This window comes from Alexandromys fortis, unplaced genomic scaffold (genome assembly GCF_014885135.2).
Source record: "Alexandromys fortis isolate MF-2015 unplaced genomic scaffold, M_Fortis_MF-2015_v1.1 scaffold_0, whole genome shotgun sequence".
Taxonomy (NCBI): domain Eukaryota; kingdom Metazoa; phylum Chordata; class Mammalia; order Rodentia; family Cricetidae; genus Alexandromys; species Alexandromys fortis.
The window spans coordinates 27,172,203-27,196,053 of record NW_026067949.1 but is presented as its reverse complement, the minus strand read 5'-3'; the positions used below and the strand labels follow the sequence as shown (position 1 = coordinate 27,196,053).

Here is a 23,851-nt window from a genome sequence, read left to right as displayed (position 1 = left end):
CATGGTCAGCACTAGCTGGCCAAGACAAAATGAACTTGATGGTATTGTTGTAGGCTTTTTCTCATAGTGCTTTTTTTTTTTACCTTATAATCTTATTGTTCTTTTACTTGTATATTTTGATTTTCTTTTTGTGTGTTTCTGTAGTGATGGAGGTTGTTATATGTTTTCCTTGTTTCTTGTTTGATTGTTATTGTTTTGTTTTATATGTATCTATCTATCTCTGTCGATAGAGAGAGAAAGAGAGAGAGAGAAATAATTTGGGGTTGCATGGATGAGAAGGATTTCGGTGATATTCTGGGAGGGTAATATGGGATCAGTATATATTGTGCAGAAACATTTCTTTTTAATTAAACAAAAAGCAAATAAATAATTTTTTTTCAGTGAACGTTAATTTATAAGAATGATTTCCTGGGATGAGAGAGGTGGCTCAGTCATTAAGAACACTCAGTTCTGGAAGAAAAACTGAGTTAGGCTCCCAGAAATCACATCTGGCAGTTCACACTTTCCTGCAACTCTAGCCCCACGGATACAGTGTTCTTTTCTAGTCTCTTCCAGTACCTGTACTCTGTGTGCACAGAGCACAAATTCTAATTTATCTTAATAATAAAACTCAGAGTTGATAGGAAGTAAAAGCTGAAGAATTAGAGGAGCAGTGCAGCCAACCACTAGGAAGACCTCCTACCTCTACTGAATCCTCAGACTGAAAGGGGCAATCCTATCTCTACTAATCCTCACACTGCCACTGTCTCTACAAAACCTCAGACTGCATCTGGCTCTGCGAATTCTCAGACTGCATCCTGTCCCTTCCTGCCTTATTTTCCTCTCGCTGCCCAGCCATATCTATCACTCCTCTCTCCACCTCACTAGTGCTTGGATCAAAGGCGTGTGATCACAAGTACTGGGATCACCTTTGTGTAAGCTCTGTTTTTCCTTTAGACTGGACCAATTTTGTGTAGCCCAGGATGTCCATGAACTAACAGACATCTGTCTGTCTTTATTGTTGAGTCTTGGGATTAAAGATGTTTTCAACCACTACATGGCTTCTAGCTTAGCTCTGCACTCTGATCTTCAGGCAAGCTTTATTTGTTAAAACACTAACAAAATATCACCACACACACACAATTAAAATCGAAAAAATCTTTAAAAAGAGAATATTTTCCTTGCAGCCACAAAATAATGAGAGCAGCTTTAGAAGAGTGCTAGGTTAGGGTGTTGAGGACTCGAGCTGTGGAACTTGTGCTAGCATTGTCTGTGAGGTGATCTCATGGCAGTTATTTATTTATTTATTTTTTGTATCTTTTGACTGCAGGTATTTTGTCTAGAGTGGAACAAAAATATGGATGTTATTTTTTATTCCATTGTTATCAAGGACTATGATATATTCAAATTCTGTAATAAGCCGTGAATAAGTTCATATTAAGTAGCATCCCTTTGAGACTGAATTCGAGTCTAGAGTCTTAGTTTGCTTTGAGAAATGATCAACAGTTACTGTGATGACTTAAATAAGAATGGCCCCTATCTAATATATTTTAATATTTGGTTCCAAGTTGGTGTAATATTTAGGAAGGATTAGGAGATGAAGTGTTGAAATATGAGCGGCGGGGCTGTGTCCCCAACACCCCGGCTGCTTGGCTAGCTTATGCCCAAAATAACAACACACAAACTGTATTCATTTAAGAACTGCTTGGCCCATGAACTCTAGCTTCTTATTGGCTAGCTCTTACATATTGTTCTAACCCATTTCTAATAATGTGTGTAAGCACCCCAAGGTGTGCTTACCGGGAAGATTCTAGCCTAAGTCCATCGTGGGTTGGAGCTTCATCGCGTGTGCCTCAGAGAGCAGAGCTATCGGGAGAGCGGAGCATGGCGTCTCTGCTCCAGAGAGCAGAGCTGTCCGGTCCCTCTGGAAGCAGAGCAGAGTCTGACCTCACTTCCTCTTCCGCCCAGCATCCTATTCTGTTTATTCCACCCACCTATGTTCTAAGCTATGAGGCCAAGCAGTTGGTTTATTATAATTAACCAATTACCTTCCTCCATCAATGAAGATGGATGCTTAAAAGAAATTCCACACTAGCTCAGAATTGAGAATAATAGAGGGTTGTTTACTTAGGGGTAGATTCACAAATCGATATCCTCTGCTGGAATGGAGAAGAGCAACCACAGCCAGAAAAGAGGCCGGACATGTGCTTTACATCAGCATAAATAGGATAAGAGGGCACGCCCAAGTGTGTGGGTAGCTTAAAGGCTACTGGATAGAGGAATTCCTACAGCAAGGAGCTATGGTCTCCTTGGGGGCGGTATGTCACTAGGGGTGAGATTTGAGGTATCTTAAGCTCTCACTCTGCCTCAATCTTACAGATATCATGTATAGGTTCAATTACTGCCCCACTGCCATGGCTGCTTGTATGCTGCATGCTTCCTATCATGATGATCCTGGAGTAAACCTGTGAAGACATTAGCAAGCCCACAATTAAATTTCCTCTATCAGTTGCCTTGGCCATGGTGTCTCCACAGGACAAGAGAGCAGTACTAAGACAGATATATCCAGGGTATCTTTTGTGAAGTGGATGGTGGAAGAACTGAGGAAGACAAAAGTGTCAACTATTATTTTTTATCAATGGGCCAATGCCAACAACAGCATTATATAACAAACTGATGAAAAATTCAATTGTCTATGACAATAATCATTCATTTAACTGCTCCAGCTCTTAACGTTGAATACAATTTGATGAACTTAAATTAAGCAATGGACAAATCCATTTCAGATTGTGGATCAGCAGAGCTTTGAAGAAGCTTAGATGTGAGGCTTAGCTATTTCATTATGGTTTGATCCACGGGAGAAACAGAAGTCTTCTATGACAGATTCCTGGCCTATAAGTGACAAGCCAAATGGAAACCATTTAAGGCACTGTCATTTATTTGCCTTTGTCACAAGTCTTTGTAACCCATTTACCAAAACACGTAACTTGCTTATTTTGTGGGGTACAATACCAGAATGATGGGAAGGTAAGATATGCAATTCATGGAAAAAGCTCCATAAACTGGGTCTGAACCTTAAAAAAGGAAAATATCACCAATTTTGAAAACCATACCTGGAATTTATACACTACATTGAAGATCAGAGGGATTATAGTCTGTTTTGCTGGTAAGGAATTGTTACTATCTAGTTTGGGGTATGGAAGCCCTGAGAACAATCACTGTGGCCAGGAAATGAATCCTGTGCAACGAGCAACTTTAGTTGGGCCAGGTTTCTAGAAATAGGACTTTAGGTAGTTCCTTCCTTCAGATATTACATACATTTGCACACTTTTGATAATAAGCAACTACCTTATTTCTGGGGGTTCTCAACAGTAACTGCTGGATACAGCAAGAGTCGGACAGACACAAGCTAGGGCTTCCGCACTGGGGATTTATGTGTCGAATTCCCAACCTCCAGTATACCTCAGAGTGCAACTTTATGCCGAAGCAGGGTATTTAAAGAGGTGATCTCAGTTAAATGAGGCTATTCATGTGGATTCTAATTCAATATGACTGGTGTCCTTTTCAGAATGAGAAGAGACGTCAAAGATGAGGAGAGACAGAAAAGGACACATGAAGACATAGTGGGAAGGTGACCATCTGTAGTCTAAAGAGAGAAAATCCTGAGAGAAATAAAGTATCCAAAACATAGTCTTGGTTTTTAGCTCTCTCCAATGTGGGCAAGTAAATTATCTTATTTAAACCACTCAGTGTAACAGCACCCCTAGAAGCCAATTCACACACATTTCAGGGTTATACCTGAGAAGGTACTGACTATTAGGAATAAAAACCTGGGTTGTCCCATTTTTTTGTCACAGTGTAACAAAAATTACTTAAATGTAATTCCTAATACAATTCTCCTTACTACATGTGAATTCTGGTCTTCTGAACTTCTACTAAAATTGCCCTTTCCCCTTTGCTAGAATAATTCTAAAGTTCCTCTAACATGCTTCTCTCGGTTCTTTTCAAAGCCACTGCAAACCTGTCTTAAAGGCTCTTTCTTCCACACCATCTCAAGTATAACAATACCTGTTTCTCTTCTCGCTATCAATTGTAAAACTTACTAGTTTTTATTCCTATAATAATAACTAATAATTTATAGAGACAAGTTTCATTCTGGGACACAATTTGGGAGGTCCTAGTCCCTTATCAATATGTTCCATGACCCTATCCACTGCAGAGAGGGAGCACACCATGGCTTGTCTATAGCAGAGCAAAGCTGTTCATCTCATGAATCAGAGAGAGGAGCAGCTGTGTTCCCACCGTCCTATTCACAGGCATCTGCTCAGTGACCTCATACTTCCCACAGGTTTACTAAAGTTTCCACCACTTCACAACCATGTCTTTGACTGAGCACCAGAGTTTTAACACATGCGCCATTGGAGGGCATTTCACACCCAACCTTTGCAGAAACAAAGGTCTATTTGTCATCTCTGGTTTCTACGATCAAAATAAAAGAAAAAGATAAATAAAAGACTGGCTAAGGCTCAAAAACAAAAGTGTTTAGAATAAATTAGTCATATTTATCAGATTAGGATTGAAGGAAAGAAAACAAATTTGACTTCCATAAACTGTTTTGTTAGTATGTTTGACAGGAATCTAAAACAAAGAAAACGATCTGGTACAGAAGAAGGAACATGCATTGTGCATATAGTTAGCCTAGTAGTGAATATTGTTTCCCTTGAAGAGAGGTTTCTAAGAAGCATAAGTAATAAATCAATGACCTGAATTAAGGTATCTAAGGCACAATATTTAAGGTGGAAATGACTTAAGTTCAAAAGGCACAATAATTAAGGTGGAATTAACTTTCAAGTTCATGCAGTTTCAGAAGTAGAGCTTGCATATAGTTAGAGTGCTTGCTTAAATGTTCATATGACATTTCTATAATTTATATTCTATAAATAACAAATCTGAATAGAGTATTGAAAGCATTAAAAACATTTCACAGTACCTAAAGGTGCATATCTTAATGAGAGAAGAATTTGTAGCCACAGTCATATTTTGTTTCTATGAATCAATTTTTATTTTATATTTATAGATTTTTAACTGTACCCTTTAAATAATACACAATTTTACTTTTTTATTTTTTATTTATTGAAATAGTTTATTGCAATAAATTGTTTATTGCTATAAATTATTTATTGTACTCAAATTCAATACAAAGTCATAAAATTATTTATACACAGATGAATAAAACTCTGCAATTATTAATAATTGTGAGTAAGCAACACCAGCATAACATTAACCCATCAATCTATATGCATCTTTCTGATTTTTGCTAACTAAGCTTAAGCAAGCTCTCTAGCATTGTACCAAATGAATCTATTTAATTCCAAGATATGTTTTAGTGATTATCTATGTTGCCGTATTCCCAAAGCACTATATTGGTAATGACTACATTTTGATTAGTGAGCAGACAAGATGCCTTCTCTTTTAGTGTTTATAAGTGTGTGTCTCTGTGTGTATGCATGTGTGTGTGTGTGTGTGTGTGTGAGAGAGAGAGAGAGAGAGAGAGAGAGAGAGAGAGAGAGAGAGAGAGAGAGAATTCACATACCGCTTATCATTGTGGCAAGGACAATGAAGGAAACAAGATGCAATCTAATCTATTATTATTGTTCATATTATATAGGAATATCAAGTCCCCTCTTAAAGTCCCTAAAAGGGGTCACATTTAGAATAATACAGTGTTATAGGGTGGGGAATAGTGTTAAAGACGTTTGACATTTAAGAAATTAAAGTATGTCATAGTAGTTACAAAATTGTTTAGTTAATATAAGCATAGTAGAATGTGTCTCATATCTACACAATGGAATTTGCACAATATCAAGGAAAATGAAATGTTAAAATTGTCATGTAAATGGATGATACTGGATAAAGTTATTCAGAGTAAAAATAACCCAGATTAATAAATAGAACATTGTCTGTTATTCCAGTGATGTGGATCCTAACTTTGATGCTGGTAAATTTGTTGATACCTCAATTTCCAGATCAAATAAAAAGATAGAAAGAAAGGAATAAAGGAAAAAAAGAAGGAAGGAAAAAAGAAAGAAAAAAGGAGTTTGAGGCTAGTCTGGTTTACAAGAGCTAGTTCTGGTACAGGCACCAAAGCTACAGAGAAACCCTGTCTCAAAAAAACAAAAACAAAAAAAAAAAGAAAGAAAGAAAGAAAGAAAAGAAAAAGAAAAAGGAAAGAAAGAAAGGAATAAAGGAAAAAATAAAAAAAAAAACAAGGCAAACCATTATTTGTAGAATGCTGTAGGAGGGAGGGCCCACTTGTTTGTCCTGGCTACCCAGCTAGCTTAGCCCCAAAATAACCACACAGAAACTGTATTATTTAAATCACTGCTTGGCACATTAGCTCTAGGTTCTTATTGGCTAACTCTTACATCTTAATTTAACCCATCTCCATTAATCTGTGCATTGTCACATGGCAGTGGCTTACAGGCAAAAATTCAGCATTTCTGACTCTGGTGGCTCCATTGAGTCTCCCTGACTCTGCCTTCTTCCTCTCAGCATTCAGTCAAGTTTTCCCTGCCTACCTAAGTTCTGCCTTATCAACAGGCCACTGCAGTTTCTTTATTCATTAATAGTAATCACAGCACAGAAAGGGGACTCCCACATCACCTCCCCTTTTCTGTTTAAATAAAAAGGAGGTTTTAAACTTTAACATATTAAAATTACATATAACAAAACAGATATCAAGCAATAATTACAGTTACAATATTGACATCTATTTTATCTTTTATCATAACTAAGGAAAATTATAACTATAAATTCTTCAACTCCATCAAAGACTCCAGAAAAATATAATAATATTACTTAAGTAAACAGGAAGTGCACTGTAAGGAACTTCCAAAACTCGAGAATTGACAGAGACATTTTGCTGCCTGGACAGTTACCCAAAGTTCTTCTGTACTGTTGGGGCATCCAACTTCAGCCTACAGGGCCAGAGTATCCAGCAGACTTTTCCATGAAGCAGGAAATTTTAAAGACAGATCTGCCTATAATAGCAGTTTGCCAGTCACTTTTTTCCGTATCCTGCAGAATGTCTTGCAGACTCTTTCATGAAGCAGGATCCCTGAAGGATTGTCTTACTTTTAGGCAAATTCAGAAGTCATTTCTCTGTGAATACTGCATGTCCAGTTAATCTAATAAACTCCATAAGAAGCCTCTTCAATTCCCATCTTCCTCCTGAAGTAGTTTGGTCTTGCCAGGAGCAGATGTGTCTCACTGTCATGAAACAAACCTAATTTCTTAAAACATTTAAATGCCATATTCTGAAGGTCTCTGAAAGATTTGAAGAATATATAACTGAAATATATCTCTATATATTTAGAAAATCTAACTAATATGACTACAATCTATTACAGATGATTATTAACCTATATTTCTTAATTATACATTACATTTTTGAATGAGCAGGACAAACATAATACCTTAATCAAAATCAGAAATACATATACACAGTATAACAAAATTGAACTTAAACTTGTATCAATAAAGCAAGCTCTATACCAATGTAAAGAATTCGTCTCTATGGCATATTCCCCTTTAAATGTAAACAAACAATTATAAACAATATTTGGGACTATAGGCGTAGTTTTTTCCATACAGCTTCCTCTGACTGGGGATGCTGTTAATCATGTCTTTTATGGTGTATTCTGTTAGGTTAATCTCAGTCAGCAGTTGGATGAAGTAATTTTTTTTTTGAGTGTGTTCATGGCGACCTTCTGGGGTCTTATCTTTCTGCCTGCTCAAGTAATATTATCTCCCTTCCCAGGCCTTTATGGGGTTCAAGATTAGATAGTTGTAGTTATTGTACTCTTATGGTTTAGCCAAGCCATTTTCTATACAGGACTTAGACTCCATAGGATAGAATGTTTATTAAAACATTTAGCATATGTTCCTTGCTTAATATTGTTTATGCTGGTTGTAATTCTAATTATACTTGATATCTGGTCCTAGTGTATATAGGTTTGTATTGGGTTTGGAACTCTCTTATTTAAACAAAAGGGATAGGTACTGTGGGAGCTCCTTCCACTCCTTCAGCCAATAGCCTTTAAGATACCAGCCTACTTGGGCATGGTCTCTAATACTCTAAGAGCAGTTGCAAAGCATGCGCCCATGCTCTTGCTTCCAGATCCCACTTCTGGCTGCTAGACTCTGTTCCTGTTCGCGCAGAGGACTGTTATCTAGGACAGTGATCTGTAAGTTTTTACCTTAAATAAACACTCCTTTTATTATTCATAATTATGAACTGGTGTGGGATTATTTTGTGACTTTGATCTTCAGAATGTATTTATTTCTATAGCATATATATCCACCATAGTTGTTCTCTGATTTTCACAGTGAGATCATGGAATGTGGATTGAGAGACAACTTGTACATCAAAATTCCATCAATCAGTTGGATATGGCTAGGGCATACTATTGAAAGTGATGAAAGACTTAGTCATAGAAAAGGAAGAGTACAAGAAAAGCCTTACTAGTTTCACTGTCCAGAAATAGAAAGGCCTTGTGAGTAAGTTAGGACTCCCCATATATGAATAATTTAGGAAGATTTTAAAAGTATATCATTCAACATTCTGCAGTAAGAAGGACTGGAACTGGAGGAAATTGGACATCAGTTAGGTTTTTTTTTTTTCAGTGACTACTAGTAAATATCTGGTAAATGAAACAGGCTTACTGAGTTTCAAAATTAAAGCATATGTCTGTATGTTCTTACCCTCCAAGCTTCTGTGAGACTCAAACACAATTTCTCCTTCAAAATAAAGCTTTATCTAGTGTTACAGAAATTATACTCTCAAGGTCTTACATCTATCACAGACCCTTGACTGTCTATATGCCACATCTTTCTTTATTTCATTGTAAATTATAGAACATTCATCTTGGTTTATACTATATAATGAATGAAAAGATTTCCCTTAAATTTTCCAAAGGTTCATGTGTCCTGATGCCCCATCTTGGACACAATTAAATGCCATGTGTAGAAATATATGAAGCATCTAAACATATATTATATTGCAATTATTCCCTTAATAAATTTAGTTATCACAAAAGTATATGACAACTCTGAATCTGAAAGAGCAGGAATCATAGACTAATTGTTAAGCACTATTTATTTAAACTAATGTTTGTATTTTTGAACTTGAGTTATTTCCATACCAGTTTTTGATTGCCTGACCTCACAGTGTCTGACAAGTTATTATACCCAGCCCTTATTAAGGCCTTACTGTGTGTCAAGGATTGTACTAGGCAGCTGTATTCTCTTCTTTTATCTTTACAGTGGCTGTAATGAAATGTGTCATTTCACTTCATGGTTTTTTTAAATAAAGAATTTTGACTTAGATATGTGTACATGTTCAATGGTATGAAACTTAAAGCTTAAATGCCAGAACCAAAAATTAAATTCAGGAGTATTTGACTCCAACATCCATATCTTAAAATATTGCTTCACAAACACCTTTCTTTTAGTCAGAATAAAAAGTACTTCCTGCAAAAAAAAAATGAATATATTTAAATGCGGGAAAAAAGACAAATGAAATGCCCCTGCCCTAAATAATAACGATTCATAAATAAAGAAAATTGTAAGGCAGTCACTTGAATTTAACCTTACATTAGAAAGAACTCTAATTCTAGCCAACAAAATTGAACCAACCATTAATAATGCAAGGTGACAAGCATGAGAAGAATCAGCCTATAAAAGTGATTCATTCAACCTCATTCCGGAAGCAACATTCCACTGGGACAAATCAGTGCCGGGAGCTAGTACTGGAGACACTATCTCCAAGAGCCAAGAGTCACAGAGGTGCTCTTTTCTTCTTTGACTATGACTCTAAAGAGTACTTGGCACGTGTGGCAGGATGTTCTATACACGATGGCAAATGGTAATAATTGGGGAAAATTGGGTGTTCTGCACAAATGGGCTTCTGGATGGTCTGTGACATTAGTTTTCTTTGTGTTCCCATTTATAAGTTTTAATTTTGGGTTAGCACTGAAGCAATTTTATGGAATAAAAGTGTTGTTTTAAATTCTAACCAAGACTATCTTATAAAATGTTAACATATATCATTGAAAAGTTATATATATGAAAGCATATATATATAAAACCCATAGCCTAAATCCTTGAGCATGATACTAATGCATAAACAAATGTTCTTTTACACTGAAGTTAGGAATCAAGGTTTGTTAAATTTCCAACCCCTTAGAAAACAAGGACTCGTCTAGCATCTCGGTCATCCTAACCGTCTCACATGAATTATGGGTCAATTAAAATGTGAATAAAGGAACTTTGTTTAGTGTGTGAATATGCATGCAGGCGTGTCTCTGTGTGTATTCTATAGGAGAAGTTACAAAACCTTACAGAAGGTTAGATATGGATACATAAGTATGTATATAAACAGTAGTATAAAATAACCAATTCAGAAATATTCTAAATATCTGTATACTGGTTTTTAGATTGCTGCACCTATATCTGAAACCTTCGTTTGCAACATCTACCCTCTACCTTTAGAATACAACCTAGCTGGGCGGTGGTGGCCCATGCCTTTAATCCCAGCACTCGGGTGGCAGAGGCAGGTGGATCTCTGGGAGTTCGAGACCAGCCTGGTCTATAGAGCTAATTCCAGGACAGGCTCCAAAGCCACAGAGAAACCCTGTCTCGAAAAAAAAAAAAAAGAATACAACCTAGATGTCCTTCAACTGAGGAATGGATAAAGGAAATGTGATACATTTACACAATGGAGTATTATTCAGATGTTAAAAACAAGGGCACTAGAAAATTGGAAAGCAAATGGATGAGACTAAAAAAAGTAATCCTGAGGTTACCCAGACCAATAAAGACAAACTTGGTATGTACTCTCTTTCAAATGAATATTAGCTATCAAATAAAGAATAACTATGCCGCAATCCCCAAACCCAGAAAGACTTGGTAACAAGGAGGTTTCACTGGGAGATACCTGGATCTCCCTAGGAAGGGGAAATAGAAGAAATTTCATGAATAGATCAAGGGCAGGTGAGCATGGGAACACGAGTGATCAGGTTGTAGGGCTGCGTCGGAGGACAGTACTGAAAGATCCTACTGGAAGCAGCAGCGCGCGGGGGAGGGGGTGCATTTCGGGGTCAGATTAAAAACCTGGTTCAAAGAATTCTCGCAGGAATCTACATGGATGACCCCAGCGAGGACTCCTAGCAACAGTGGATATGTATCCTGACCTGGCCATCCTGTGAGCAGATTGGTGCTTAGCCCAGTTGTCAGCAGAGAGACTTCATCTAGCAACTGATGGAAACAGATACAGAGACCCACAGCCAAGCAAGAGGCAGAGTTGGGGAAATCCTACAGAAGAAGGGGAGAAAGGATTATAGGGGCAATAGGAGTAAAGGACACCACAAGAAAACTCATCTACCAACTAAGCTAGGTTCGCTCATAGGGGCTCAAAGAGACTGAAGCAACAACCAGGGAGCCTCCATGAGCTGACCTAGGTACTCTCCATATACGTTACAGTTGTGTAACTTGTTTCTCTTGTGGGACTCCTAACAGGGGGAATGGGGCTATCTCCAACTCTTTTACTGGCTTTTGGGACACTACTCATATTGTGTTGCTCAGCCTTAATACATGGAGAGTTTCTTAGTATTACTCCAACTTGATATGCCATATTTTGTTGATATTCTTGGGACAGCTGCCCTTTCCTAAACAGAAAAGGAGAAGGAATGGATTAGGGGGTGGGAACAGAGGGCAGATCGGGGGTGAGGGTACTGGGAGAAGAGGAGAGAGGAGAAACAGTGGTCAGGATGTAAATTAAATAAAGAAACAAAAGAAAAAAAACCTCTATTTTCTCAAAAAATGTAATTTAATCTATCAGTTCACAACAATGCTTATGTTTTGAGATTATCACAGAATATAAACTTAGTTCACAGAATTAAAGAAAATAAATCAGTAGGTACTTGTATTATTTTTCTTTTTTAATCATAAAAGCAAACTATTCAAGGCAGAACTATGATATCTAAATCTATTAACTAAATAAAATATTAATTTATTTTATCCACTTCTACAAATCCCTCAATATTTCCTAATATTTTGCTATGCTCCAGTGCTCTTAATATTTTATTAACATTGTGTATTTGATTTGTGTACTGGAGACCACACATATAACCTTCCAATCACCTGTAAATAGATCTATTATATAGTACAATAACTTTCCCCCTACTTTTCAATTTTTGTTTCAAAATTTACTGCAGCTTATATTATGAGTTTTTCCTTGTAGCTAATCCTCTCAACACAGGTCTGCATAATATTTTACTCTCTGATGTAAAGGTTTTAAGAGAATTCTGTTTTTGTTTTTTGCTTTGTGTTTTTTGTTATTTTCCCTAGCGAGGCTATTATTGAAGGAGGACAGTTTGCGGTGTGAGTTCTTTTTTCCTACTTTTATGTGGATTCTGAGGATTGAACTCAGGTCACCAGGCTTGCATGGCTATCACCTTTAGCTGGGGAGTCATCTAGCCAGCTCTGAAAAGCTGCTGTCTAAGTTCATCAAGTACAGAACCTTTCTTTGAACTTCTTTAGCATCCTTCAAGCCCTGGGAGTCTCCTGAAATATGTGAACCAAAATACCCAAGTAAAAGGAATAATTCAAAATATCAAGTGAACAGAACACATTGCACACAGGGGCTGATAACACTGTGTTGAGTGGGGCAGATTTACTCTAACCCAGAATACATTTCATTATGTGCACTCTCCCTATTGTGCCTCAACTTCTTGTAAATTTCTGACTATAATTTTTTATATCTCAGCCAGCTTCTCTCTGTCCAACTTCCACCTACTCTCTTCAGCTTCTTTTAGCCATGTATTTTTAAGGAAGACATCTTTAATTCTTCCTATGATGACACAAACAAAATGTGAAACAAACAAAATTTTATTATGAAAAAAAAGACGAGTTATATTGATTAGGTAACCTAAGCTATTGCCATCATTTCCTACTTTCTAACTTAAAGTAACATCTTATAGGCTGCTAGATGTTTATTGCTATGTGGAGATACCAAATCTTATTTGCTTAGTTTTCTGCTTTGTGTACAACCTAGTAAATCTGTTTTTTTTTTTTTTTAACAATACAAGTCTTTTTTTGTCCCAAAAGACACCCCAAATTGTATTAAAATTCAGGATCTTGTTTCTGGAACTGGTAACTTAGGTCTACTCATCAGCCTGCTGCACTGTTCCCTTTTCAGACACATAGATACCATCCAAAAACTTCCTGATATCCTTGTTCTTAACTGTTGTAGCCTGCTGTATCAGAGCCGCCGAGTTTGAAACAAGTTCAATGTCATTCCCTTCAAGGATTAATTCATCCTTCTGGGCTTGAGAGACAGAACAAGCAACGCCTGTCCTCATCCGAACCCTGCGGATGTATTTTTCACCCAAGAAATTTCGGATTTCAACCAAAGACCCATTCTCCTGAATAACGACGCTGATGGGGAAGTGAGCATACACGGACCTTATCTTGTAGCGGAAGCCCAGCGTAACACCCTTGATCATGTTTTGAACGTGGCTGCAGATGGTTCTGACGGTGGCCAGTTCCTTCCTGTTGCCCCACCATTTGTCAACCCGGAGCCTCTTCTTCTTCCCAAGAAGGCTCAGCTCTACGTTGATGTGATTGAAGTCCCTCCGGAGGGTTCCTCTGGGGCCCTTCACAATGACTGTGTGCCCCTTCAGAGTGATGTCCACATTTTCTGGAATGTCAACCGTCTGATTGCTGAGAATGGTCTTCATCCTCGCAGTAGACGGGGCAAAGAGAGCACGTCTTTCGTCATCACGTTCTTATCATCCGGCAGGGTCCTGGCGGGTCGAAATCTGGGTTTTTGATACCAGACTTTGTCTTGCTAGTGTTTGTATTGCTTTCATTTTTATAATAGACTGTGATTCTAGGTAGTCCATCAAATTAAATGGATTTAGAAAATTATTAAATGTATAATTAAATAGGGAAGCATGTCTTTAGAGATAATCTAATCATCTCTTAGAACTATACACAGTAACAGGCCTTTGTAACAAGTAAATGTGGTTTTCTATTAGAAGCAATGTAATAGAGAAGCCAACTAACCATTGAAATGGTTTTAAATGAACAATAAGAATTTTCTTCATTCACCTTTTATTGTGAATAAAAATATCTTTGTGAGAGACCTAGTTCTCATCATAGTTAATCATTTCTACATGTAAATATAGTTTATGCAAGGCTTCCAAGTCCAGGCTGCTTTCTGATTTCTAGCCTGTATTATAAAAATCATGAGGAAGTATATATATCATAATTTAAAGTAAAGGAAAAGAAAAGAAAAAAGTGGAAGGGTCAGTAAACCAGAAACTGAAATGTATTACCTTCCTGAAAAGTGTATACTTATAACTATCTTCAGAGACAAACAGTCCAGGCAGCACAGGTCACCTGGTGAGGCTGCAGCTGCCTAAGGAAGCTACTGTTCATATTTACCACACGGCTCTCGAGAGAACTGATGGCGTGTAGTTGACAGTGCTTCTGGGCACACGTAAGCTTGGTAAGAATGTAAATGTCACGCGCTTTTACTATAATAAATGAAAATTTAAATAATGTAGACAATTCCAGAAAACCCCGAAAAGAAATGTTACTACTGCATGTAACTTAGAGAAAACTCAAATTCGTAAAAAAGCAAGAAGCTCAGGAAATAAAATCTGTGGTCAGCACAGTTAATAGTAATGTGAGCTTGCAATGTCATAGGTGTATTTTGTATTTGTCAGAGGATCACATGGGGTGGGCGTACATGCTGGGAGAGAGTATATCATGGGAAATATAATATGATATGATATGATGGGGAGAAAATGCTTATATAAAACCCAGAAGGTGCTCCTACTACAGAGATCTATTCAGTGTGGGTAGAATTTTCTGAGGCAGATCCACTGTTAACTTTGAAGGAGGCATCACAGAAGACAATAGTACATCTTTATTTGTTTTCTCTAAGAAAATTCCCAAATTATTTTTATTTTTTTCCATACATTCGTTCAGCTTTTTATTTCACCTAAAATAAGTCCTTTCTGCCTGCTCTCCAGGAGAGCCCATGTATGATTATCACAGGGCTATAGCACCTCTGTGGGCTATGGATTCTGCCTCATTGGCATTTTCTATTTTTGAATATGTTTAGATATAGAAATTAGCAGAAGGCAAATTTGGCAGCACAAGCCTCAGTGCTTTTAGTGGGACTTTCTGCTTGCTTTGATCACAGCACAGGGATCTAGCCCTCCCATGTCAGTGCTGGCCTTAATAATCATGACGTTTCTTCATTTCCTCCAACTTGCTCTACTGAGAACACTGCCTTGACTACCATCCCCTTAAATGAGGAATTTAAATGAACCCATCATCCAGCGAATTCTCAGGTTCATCCTTGTGAATTTCCTCCCTGCTCCCCTAGGTATATGGCTTCTTTTGTGCTTGCTTAGCATGTGGAACGTCTTTTAGCCAGTCAGTGCTAAGAGAGGTTCCAGCCCACAGGCCCCTACATTCCCCTCATAGTTCAATGTGATTGGTAATGCTAGGCAGGAAGAATGGTATTGAAAAGTGACATCTGCAACCTGCTGCTTCCTAGGTACTACTTGGGGTCTTTAAGTATCAGGTTTGGTAAAAAATAACACGATAATCCATAATCAGTGCCATTATTTCTCGTGTAGACGGTGGCTGTCTCCATGGTAAGGACATCGGAATACCCACTGATACAACTAGCATGGCCAATGGCAATTTGCCCCCTTTTAAAATGGATTGTCAAGTGGATGATAATGTCTCACCTTAACATAGGTCATCAGAGACTTCTCTGTTCTGACAAGATTGAACGACCTTCCACAGTAGCAAGAAAGCTAAAAGCTAAATAATTCGGAAGCTTCAAACAAAGCAAATACACAAGAGCTTCTTCTGAGGTCAGGATAAGAAACTGTGAGCCCAATTTATGGAAAGACAAAGCAGGCACTTAAGTGGGAACCTGGATAAGGTGCTGAAGCAGAGACTGTGGAGAGACCCTTCTTACTTGCCTCCTCTCCATGGCTTAGCCAGCTTTCATACACAACCTGAGACTACATGCCTAGTGGCAACACAGCCTACAATAGGCTGGGCCCTCTCACTTTGATAGTTAATCAAGAAGGACCTCAGTCTTACCAATAGGTCAGTTTGGAGGGAACATCTTTCTCATTTGAGGTTTTCTCTTCCCATATGATTCTAGCTTGTGTCAAGCTGACAAAAAAATTAACTAAGTCAGTTGACTTCTTGTCTGCTTGACACACCAATACATTACTAATGAACCATAATGTTTTTCTTATTTTTAATGTCATGATTTCATAATATAAACCATAGTATGACTTTAAAAGCTCTGCATCTTTACTAAAAGTTTATTATCTTTAAAATACCCTAAATCTGTCTAAAAATCTAAAGACTCTACAAAACCACAAAATTAATTAAGGTTAACTATTGGCTCTTGTTAAATTAAAAAAAAATGAAAACATTTATATACTTCTTACTTCAAAAAGGAAGAACCAAGTCACAGTTGCAATCAGACCAAAGCAAAGCTAAAGTCCAACAGCGTAAATTAAATCCTGTAGCTCAGTGTCCTACATCAGGCTCCAGAGGGCTTAGGTGCCGACCTTTCCAGTTCTGACTTGCACAGTACAGGCAGCGTTATCTGTATTCTTGGCTCAGCTTCACCTCGAAGTCCTGGCACTTCCAATGTGCGGGGTTTTACTGCTACTGGTTTCCCCTTCACCAGTTACCTTTCTGGTGCTGCCCCTGGAGGCTTTACTTCTCTCCATGGAAACGTCAGTCCTGGGGTCCGCACTGAAACGACTATTGCACCTTCACTCATGTCCTCTCTAGGCCTCTCACATTATGAAGCCCCATGACCTTTTCAAGCTTTCAAAACCTTTACAAACAGGAGACTCACACGCAGTGTTAACTTTGACTGCCAACAAGAGATCCAGCCGTGCCTACCTCTGGATCACAGTTGGTATGTGGTGACCCCAAGGAAATAAAGATTTCACCTCCAGGACAGTGGTTTATTCTTGATCACCAATAATTTCTCGGCCCCAGATTACCAGAATCAGTTGTCCTAGAAAAGAATAGGTTTTATTTTATCGGTACTGGTGTTTTCTTAAGCGCAGATGTTTTATTATTTCCAGCTGGCCAGACATCATTGACTCTTATTCCAAATATATCACATGAATGATCTTTTAGGTACTCTCAAATTTCCTTCTGAGATTTCACAAACCAGGCTTCTGTCATCTGTGCACTCTCAGAATTATCTTCCAAGTGTCCACAACTGCTCATTAAGCTCTGAACTTTTGATGGCTTTTCCAGCTCAAAGTTCTGAAATCCTTCATAATCCTTCCATAACACAATCGGCTCTGTCACAATAGTCCTCTGTTTGGTACCAATTTCTGTTTTCGCCAAGAAACTTGGGGAGGGACTTTTTTATTTGGTTTATGCTTCCTGAACACAGTCCATCATTGAAAAAGCCAAGGTAGGAACTCAAGAAAGGCAAAAATTTGGAGGTAGTAGTTAACAAAAAAAAACTGGCCTGCAGCTCATTTGGATTTTCATCAAGAAATGCTGTATCGTTTGCAAAATGCAAGTTATTAATTTGCACACCACTTATCTGCATGTCTATCTCCTCATCCTCCAGGGGTGTTGCTATTATTAATTCCAGGAATACAATATAATTTAGTGGTGAGAGGACGCATCCCTGCATCACTCCTATGATTGTCTTAAACTGATCACTTAGTTCTCCACAGACTTTGAAATTGCAAAGGTATCTTTCTAGGCATTTTCTAGCAATCTTATGATTTTCTCTGGGTACCTCCTCATTGTTTCCCAAAGTCTTTTCCTCCAAATGCTATTGAATGCTTTATGAAGTTGGTGTATCTTTTCTAAATTATTTCCTTTTCTCTGCCAGTTGCCTCAAAGTGAAGCTTGATCAACTGTGTTCCTGTTAGCTCTGAATCTGCACTATGCCTCTGCTAGTATTCCCTCTGTTCTTCCCTTGATCCTTTGCAGGAAAATGGAGAATAATATCTTGCTGCTATGGCACAACAATCTAATGCCCATGTAATTTAAATGGTCCAGCCTGTTCTTCTTCTTGTTATAGGAATTATGACTGAGTGCTTCCATTCCATGGAAATCACTTTGTGTTCCCATAGCTTTCTGAAGAGTCTGAGAAGTGCCACAGCCCCTGAGCCTATTGTGGCCACCTCCAGGTCCTCTATGTAATCCACTCCTGATAGTTTTCTTTATCTTGCCCCTGCCAATATTAATTATTTTGTCTTGTATGAAAATGTCTCTCTTGGTATGACAGTAAGCATCAAGAAGACTTAAATACAGCACATGGGAAGGGCACACAAGAATTTTAGCATTGAAATAAAGAATCAGAACCTCAAGCAAACAATCAAATCCTATCTGGGAGGAAACCTCAGTTCAAATGAGGGAACTATTTTAGACATCAAAAAGCTAAGAAAGATAGTAAGGGCTGCATTCCAGGCACTAGGAAAGGTTTGGTCAGCAAGAGACATAACAGCAACAACAAAGTTACAAGTACATGAGACACTTGTCTTGAGCTGCCTTCTTTACAACTCCCAAACACTGAAATGCTCCTCCGAACACTGAATGTGTTTGAGATGGCATGTCTCAGGATGATTCTAGGCATCACACAGATAGGCCACACAACTATGTTATTAAAGAACATTTCCATCTACTTAAGGAAGTAAACTACAGGATACAGCAATGGTGCTTGAAATACTTCAGCCTTGTCATGAGAATGAATAATGGCAGATACCTAAGGATAGCACTGCTTGGAGAAGTGTACCGGATAAGGCAAAGAAGGAGCCTCCCCCCCCAAAAAAAAAAAAACGCTGGATAGACAGCATCAAGGAAGACTGTGGAACCTTGGGTATGACAATAACACAAGCATCTAGGACTGCCCCGGGTGGGAATAACTGGAGAACTGGAGAACCATCATAAATGGACTGCCTATGTGTACTTAAGCATTGCTGGGGCATAAATGTTGATGAAAGGATGAGCTAAGGAAGACACCATGGAGTAATGCTGCTTCCTGGCTTGCTTTCCATGAATTGCGCAGAGGGCTTTCTTACACAACCCAGGACCACCTGCCCAGGGACTGCAAAGCTCACAATGGACCATGCCCCCTCACATTAATAAGTAATCTAGAAAATATCCCACATGCTTGCCTATAGGGTAATCTGGCAGTGACATTTTCTCAATCGAGGTAAACTCTTCCATGATGACTCTTGTGTCAAGTTGACAAACATTAACTAGCTAAGAACAATTTCTAACAACGTTCTGAATTTCCAGATTGTTTATTGAACTATTTCTTTTTTTATTTTTTGTTTACTTTTAAGCCCCATTAATCTCCACACCTCCCATCACTAATCTTGTCATTATTCTCTTGGCTTATATTATCCATTTGTTAATTCCTGCCTTCACTTCCTTCTGTGTTTTCCTTGATATCTATATTACATCCAGTCAATCTGCTCCATGTCTGAAATTGTTCTCATGATGGAATGTACAACCATTCTCTGCATTTCTATGACTGAGAGTGACTAGATGGAACAATATTCTGCATGTGTTCACAAAAACGAATGGCAGTTTATATGACATGTCTCTATTCTAGTGGAAAAGTAGCAGATTGTCCTGCTTGCCACCTTTCCAACCTCAGGTTTTTTTCATTTTGTTCTGTACCTGGGGCCTTCTCTCACTCCATACCCAGAGAGTTTCAGAAGTTTTTTCTTTCTCAAAGAAATTTTAAAAACCACTTGGAATTCTGTCAATTTTCTATCCCTAACCAAAATCATTTTTCTAAAGCTTAAGAATATCTGATTTTTTTTTAGTGACTCACTCACTTTGATAAAAACTTCTGCCTCCGGGGATCTAGGGTACTAGTGGTAATAGCGTTACTTTTATAGTTGCATTGTCCTTCACTTTTCAGTGCCACTTTGCTTTCTTTGTGCATTTTGTGACTACTTAGTCTTACTACTTCACTCTTTTTTTTTAAAAAAAAGCTTCAAATATTGTCGCTCATGAGTATATTTCTGTTTTCTGGTAGTCTTACACTCTTGACAATAGGTCATATCCACTTTCAAGGCACCAGCCAATAACTCTGTAAATCCAAACCAAGTATTTTCCAAGTTATATATACACAAGAATTTGACTCATAGTTATAAACTCATACAACTAAATGAGAACATTTACACTGCATTTTTGTGTTGTTGCCAACTTGGTATGACTCACACTGACATTGTAACACAATCTATGGTATCCTTTACATCCATTTAGTACCTTTACATAGCATTATAAAATAATTTATGGAATGAATGGTTTTTATTTTCATTGTTGTACAATTACTCCCTATTTAGCAGTTAACTACTTCCCTTGACTCTGTGCCACAGGCTTAGTATCTCAGATACTGAGGAGTTTGAGGTAGAAAAACCCAAGTTCAAGGCTTACCTGTGCTTCAAAGTTCAAGACCAGTAAGGATGCTGATTGAAGACTTTTGTAAATGCAAATGTAAAAAGGGATCTGAAGAATCAGCATGATGAAACAAATTTTAGATAAAGCAATGATCTTGAGTAAAACCAATAAGACCTGGGCTTTTCTACACCCCAAAAAATGGTTACTCAGAGTTTGAGTTCTTGAGCTAGGTTTAACTATATTAAGGACTAAAATTAACTATATTAAGGAGTAAAAGGAGAGATTCCAGTTAAAATGTTCATTTTCTTCAGCCCTGAACAGCACATGTTCTGTGATGTCAATGAACTTTATGATATGGATGCTGCTATATATATGTACTTTTCTTCCAATTGTTTATATTGCACAAATGATTCAAATCAGGATCTCAGACACCCCAGACTCTTTGACAATAGTTAATAAATTTTATTTACTGAAAAAAAAAGTAAAAAGGGACCTTAGAAAAATAGTTCATGATTGCTTAACATTTGCATGGTCCTAACAGGAAGAAAACAACTGGTACCTGAAAACATAAATGTACAAGTAACCTTGAACATACAAGTAACCTTATATGGACGGACCAGGTTGTTTTATATATACTTAGGAACACACAGAGACACATGTGATATATGTTGAATACACAATATGATGTGTCAAATTTGTTCTTCCTATGAACTAAATGAGATGAATATGGAAAATATTAGCTGAGGAGGAAATGACTCACTTGGTAAAGAGTTGACAAAGTTTGTAGATTAAAAGCTTTATTTTTCATATTTAATTTAATCCAACTGTTTTAAATTGTGTTTTCTTCTTTGGGAATTAATATAATCAACACCTGGAATAGATGACTTCTTGAATTAATGTAGCTTCAACGTTAACACTCATATAGAACAGTAAAATTCAATTTAAATGAATATAATCCAACAAATATTATAACGGATATTTTCAAGTGATGCCTATGCACGTTTAGCCAACTAGTTGATACTGCATTATTATTTAACAAGACTATTTTAACTGAATTGAAAGGCAATATTTTAAGATGGGATTTTCGTAAATAGTAATGCTGCACATGCAAAGCGTTTGAAGGGCAGCTTATTTGAGGTTAGCCCTGGTTCACTGCAAGCATTGGTTCATTGAAAGCATTGGTTGATTGGAAAGCCATCGATCTTTTCCAGTTTCTCATGACATGTAGTGGTTCATGTGTTTAATTCCCTGTAGTTTATTATGAAACAGAGAACTTTCCTTTTCATATAGATAAATTCCAAGCGGATATCCCATTAAATTATGAAGAAGGCCCAGAGTTGCACGATCTCCTCTCTAGTGTGTTTGAACTTCAAGTTTCAGTTTACTCCATATGTAATTTACTCCACGTGAATACCATTGACTTTCTTGCTTCACACACGAGAAAAACCAAGCAGTATGTGAAACTTACCCAGTTGGAACTCTTAATTTAACAGGCTTTGTAATCATGCCTATTCCTCCTGGTATCAGCTGGTTTGTCAATAGTTCAATTCTCTAACTCAGAGTTTTAGTTATGGCTATTTGACACTTACAGGTAAAAAGGTTTAGGCATTTACGTAAATTTAGAGAATTAATTTTCCAAGCTAATAGCATTAAGTATGTCCCACAATAGTAGAAAAGATATGTTATACTCTGGTTTAGCAGAACAAAAGAGGGGAACTAAAATGAATATCTTTATAGTGTATCTATATATTAACATTTGGAAAAGGTAGCATTAATTCTCTTTTCCCCAACATTTTAATTTGCTTTATTTTCTTTTTACTCACTAAAAATTGGGTATCTATTCCATGCTTTATGTTTGAGAGTAGTCCAGTGGGGGGAAGAAAACAGTACCCCTATGGTCTTCCTTAAAAATCTCAAATAACTTCAAATCTACAGAGAAACCTTGTCTCAAAAAGCAAAAATAAAAAAATAAGATAAAAAATAGTTGGAAATAACCTCTCGAATAAGCTTTATTTGAATTCATCATCCTCCTAGATCCTTCTGTTTCTTTAAGGCATAGAGGAAAGTATAAAAATGGGACCATGGTTTCATTTGGATGGAATACTAAGTAGCTTGAATTTCCTACTAATCTGTATATTTTACAGGCCTTGGAATGATGAACTAATAGCAAGAAATAATCGGTAACTTGATCTTATTACTCCTCCAGCTCTGCAGCCCAGGGGATGAACTTGCCATTGACCTCCTAGCCTGTTTGGTTTTGTGTGACTTTCTATAGATTTTCTGTGAGATAGAAATAGAGAGATATGCCAGCACAAGACATGGTTTTAGACTTCATTTTCACTGAGAGTTTTATTCTGTACTTTACAAAGTTTCCAAATTACCTTTCAAAATGCTGACCAGGATTTATAGTGTGCTCAGCAAACCCTTAATTGATGTCTGATAGAATATTAAAGAGTCTGAGTACATAACCTTGCACATTTGCTTCTTTTCTAATGGCAAGGTTCACTTCCAAGGCAGTAAAAGTCTCTTTAAAGTGTACGCTACAGGAATTTCACCTTTGTTCAGTAACTTAATATATAACTTTCTTCTATCTGTGTTTGCAATCTATCTGTATCTGTATTTGTAGCAGGATGCTTGCTTAGGAAGAATGGTATGTATTGATTGTCACAATAGAGACATTTTAAAGAGGAAAATGGGATATTGTTAGTAATTGAATGAGGCACAAATATGAATGAATGGGAATTTCTAGAGAAATTAAGGTGAAGGGTGGACTCTGGAAACAAGGTTTCTCCATGATTTCCAGGAATTTTCAAGTAGTATTTTCTTTGTCTTTCATTCTTTCTGTCTTTTTCTTCCTTATTCCTTTCTTTTTCTTCCTTCTTCCCTTTTCCTTTCTCAACATGAATGTGCACAGATACATGTATGTAATAAAATTACTCATCTTAAACCCTAAATTTAATCTTGTAGAATTTCTTTTTTAAAAAATTTATTTATCTATTTATTTTACAGTCTAGCTTGGTCTCAATTTCCCCTTCCAGTTCCTCCTCCAACCGTCCTCTGTTTCCACCACCCAATCCACTTCTCTTTTTCTGTATGGGAAAGGATGGGCCTCCTATGAATATCAATAAAACATGTCATATCAAGTTTCAGTAAGACTAAGCATCTTCCCACATATTAAGGCTGTACAAGGCAACCCAGTATGAGGAGTAGGGTCCCAAAAGCCAACAAGAGAGTCACAGACAACCCTTGTTCCCATAGTCATGAGACCCACAGAAGGACCAAGACACACAACTGTCACATATATGCAGAATGCCTAGGTCAGTCCCATACATGCTCCCTGGTTGTCAATTCAGTCTCTGTGAGT

At 37.4% G+C, this 23,851-nt stretch overlaps 1 protein-coding gene across 1 annotated transcript; it reads right to left on the bottom strand.

Moving 5' to 3' along the window:
* Positions 1 to 13,125: 13,125 nt before the first annotated feature.
* On the bottom strand, positions 13,126 to 13,814 carry LOC126506193 (60S ribosomal protein L9-like). The gene has a single exon (XM_050149565.1). The coding sequence runs from the start codon at positions 13,776 to 13,778 to the stop codon at positions 13,203 to 13,205; it is 576 nt and encodes a 191-aa protein (XP_050005522.1). The 5' UTR covers positions 13,779 to 13,814; the 3' UTR covers positions 13,126 to 13,202.
* Positions 13,815 to 23,851: the final 10,037 nt, after the last annotated feature.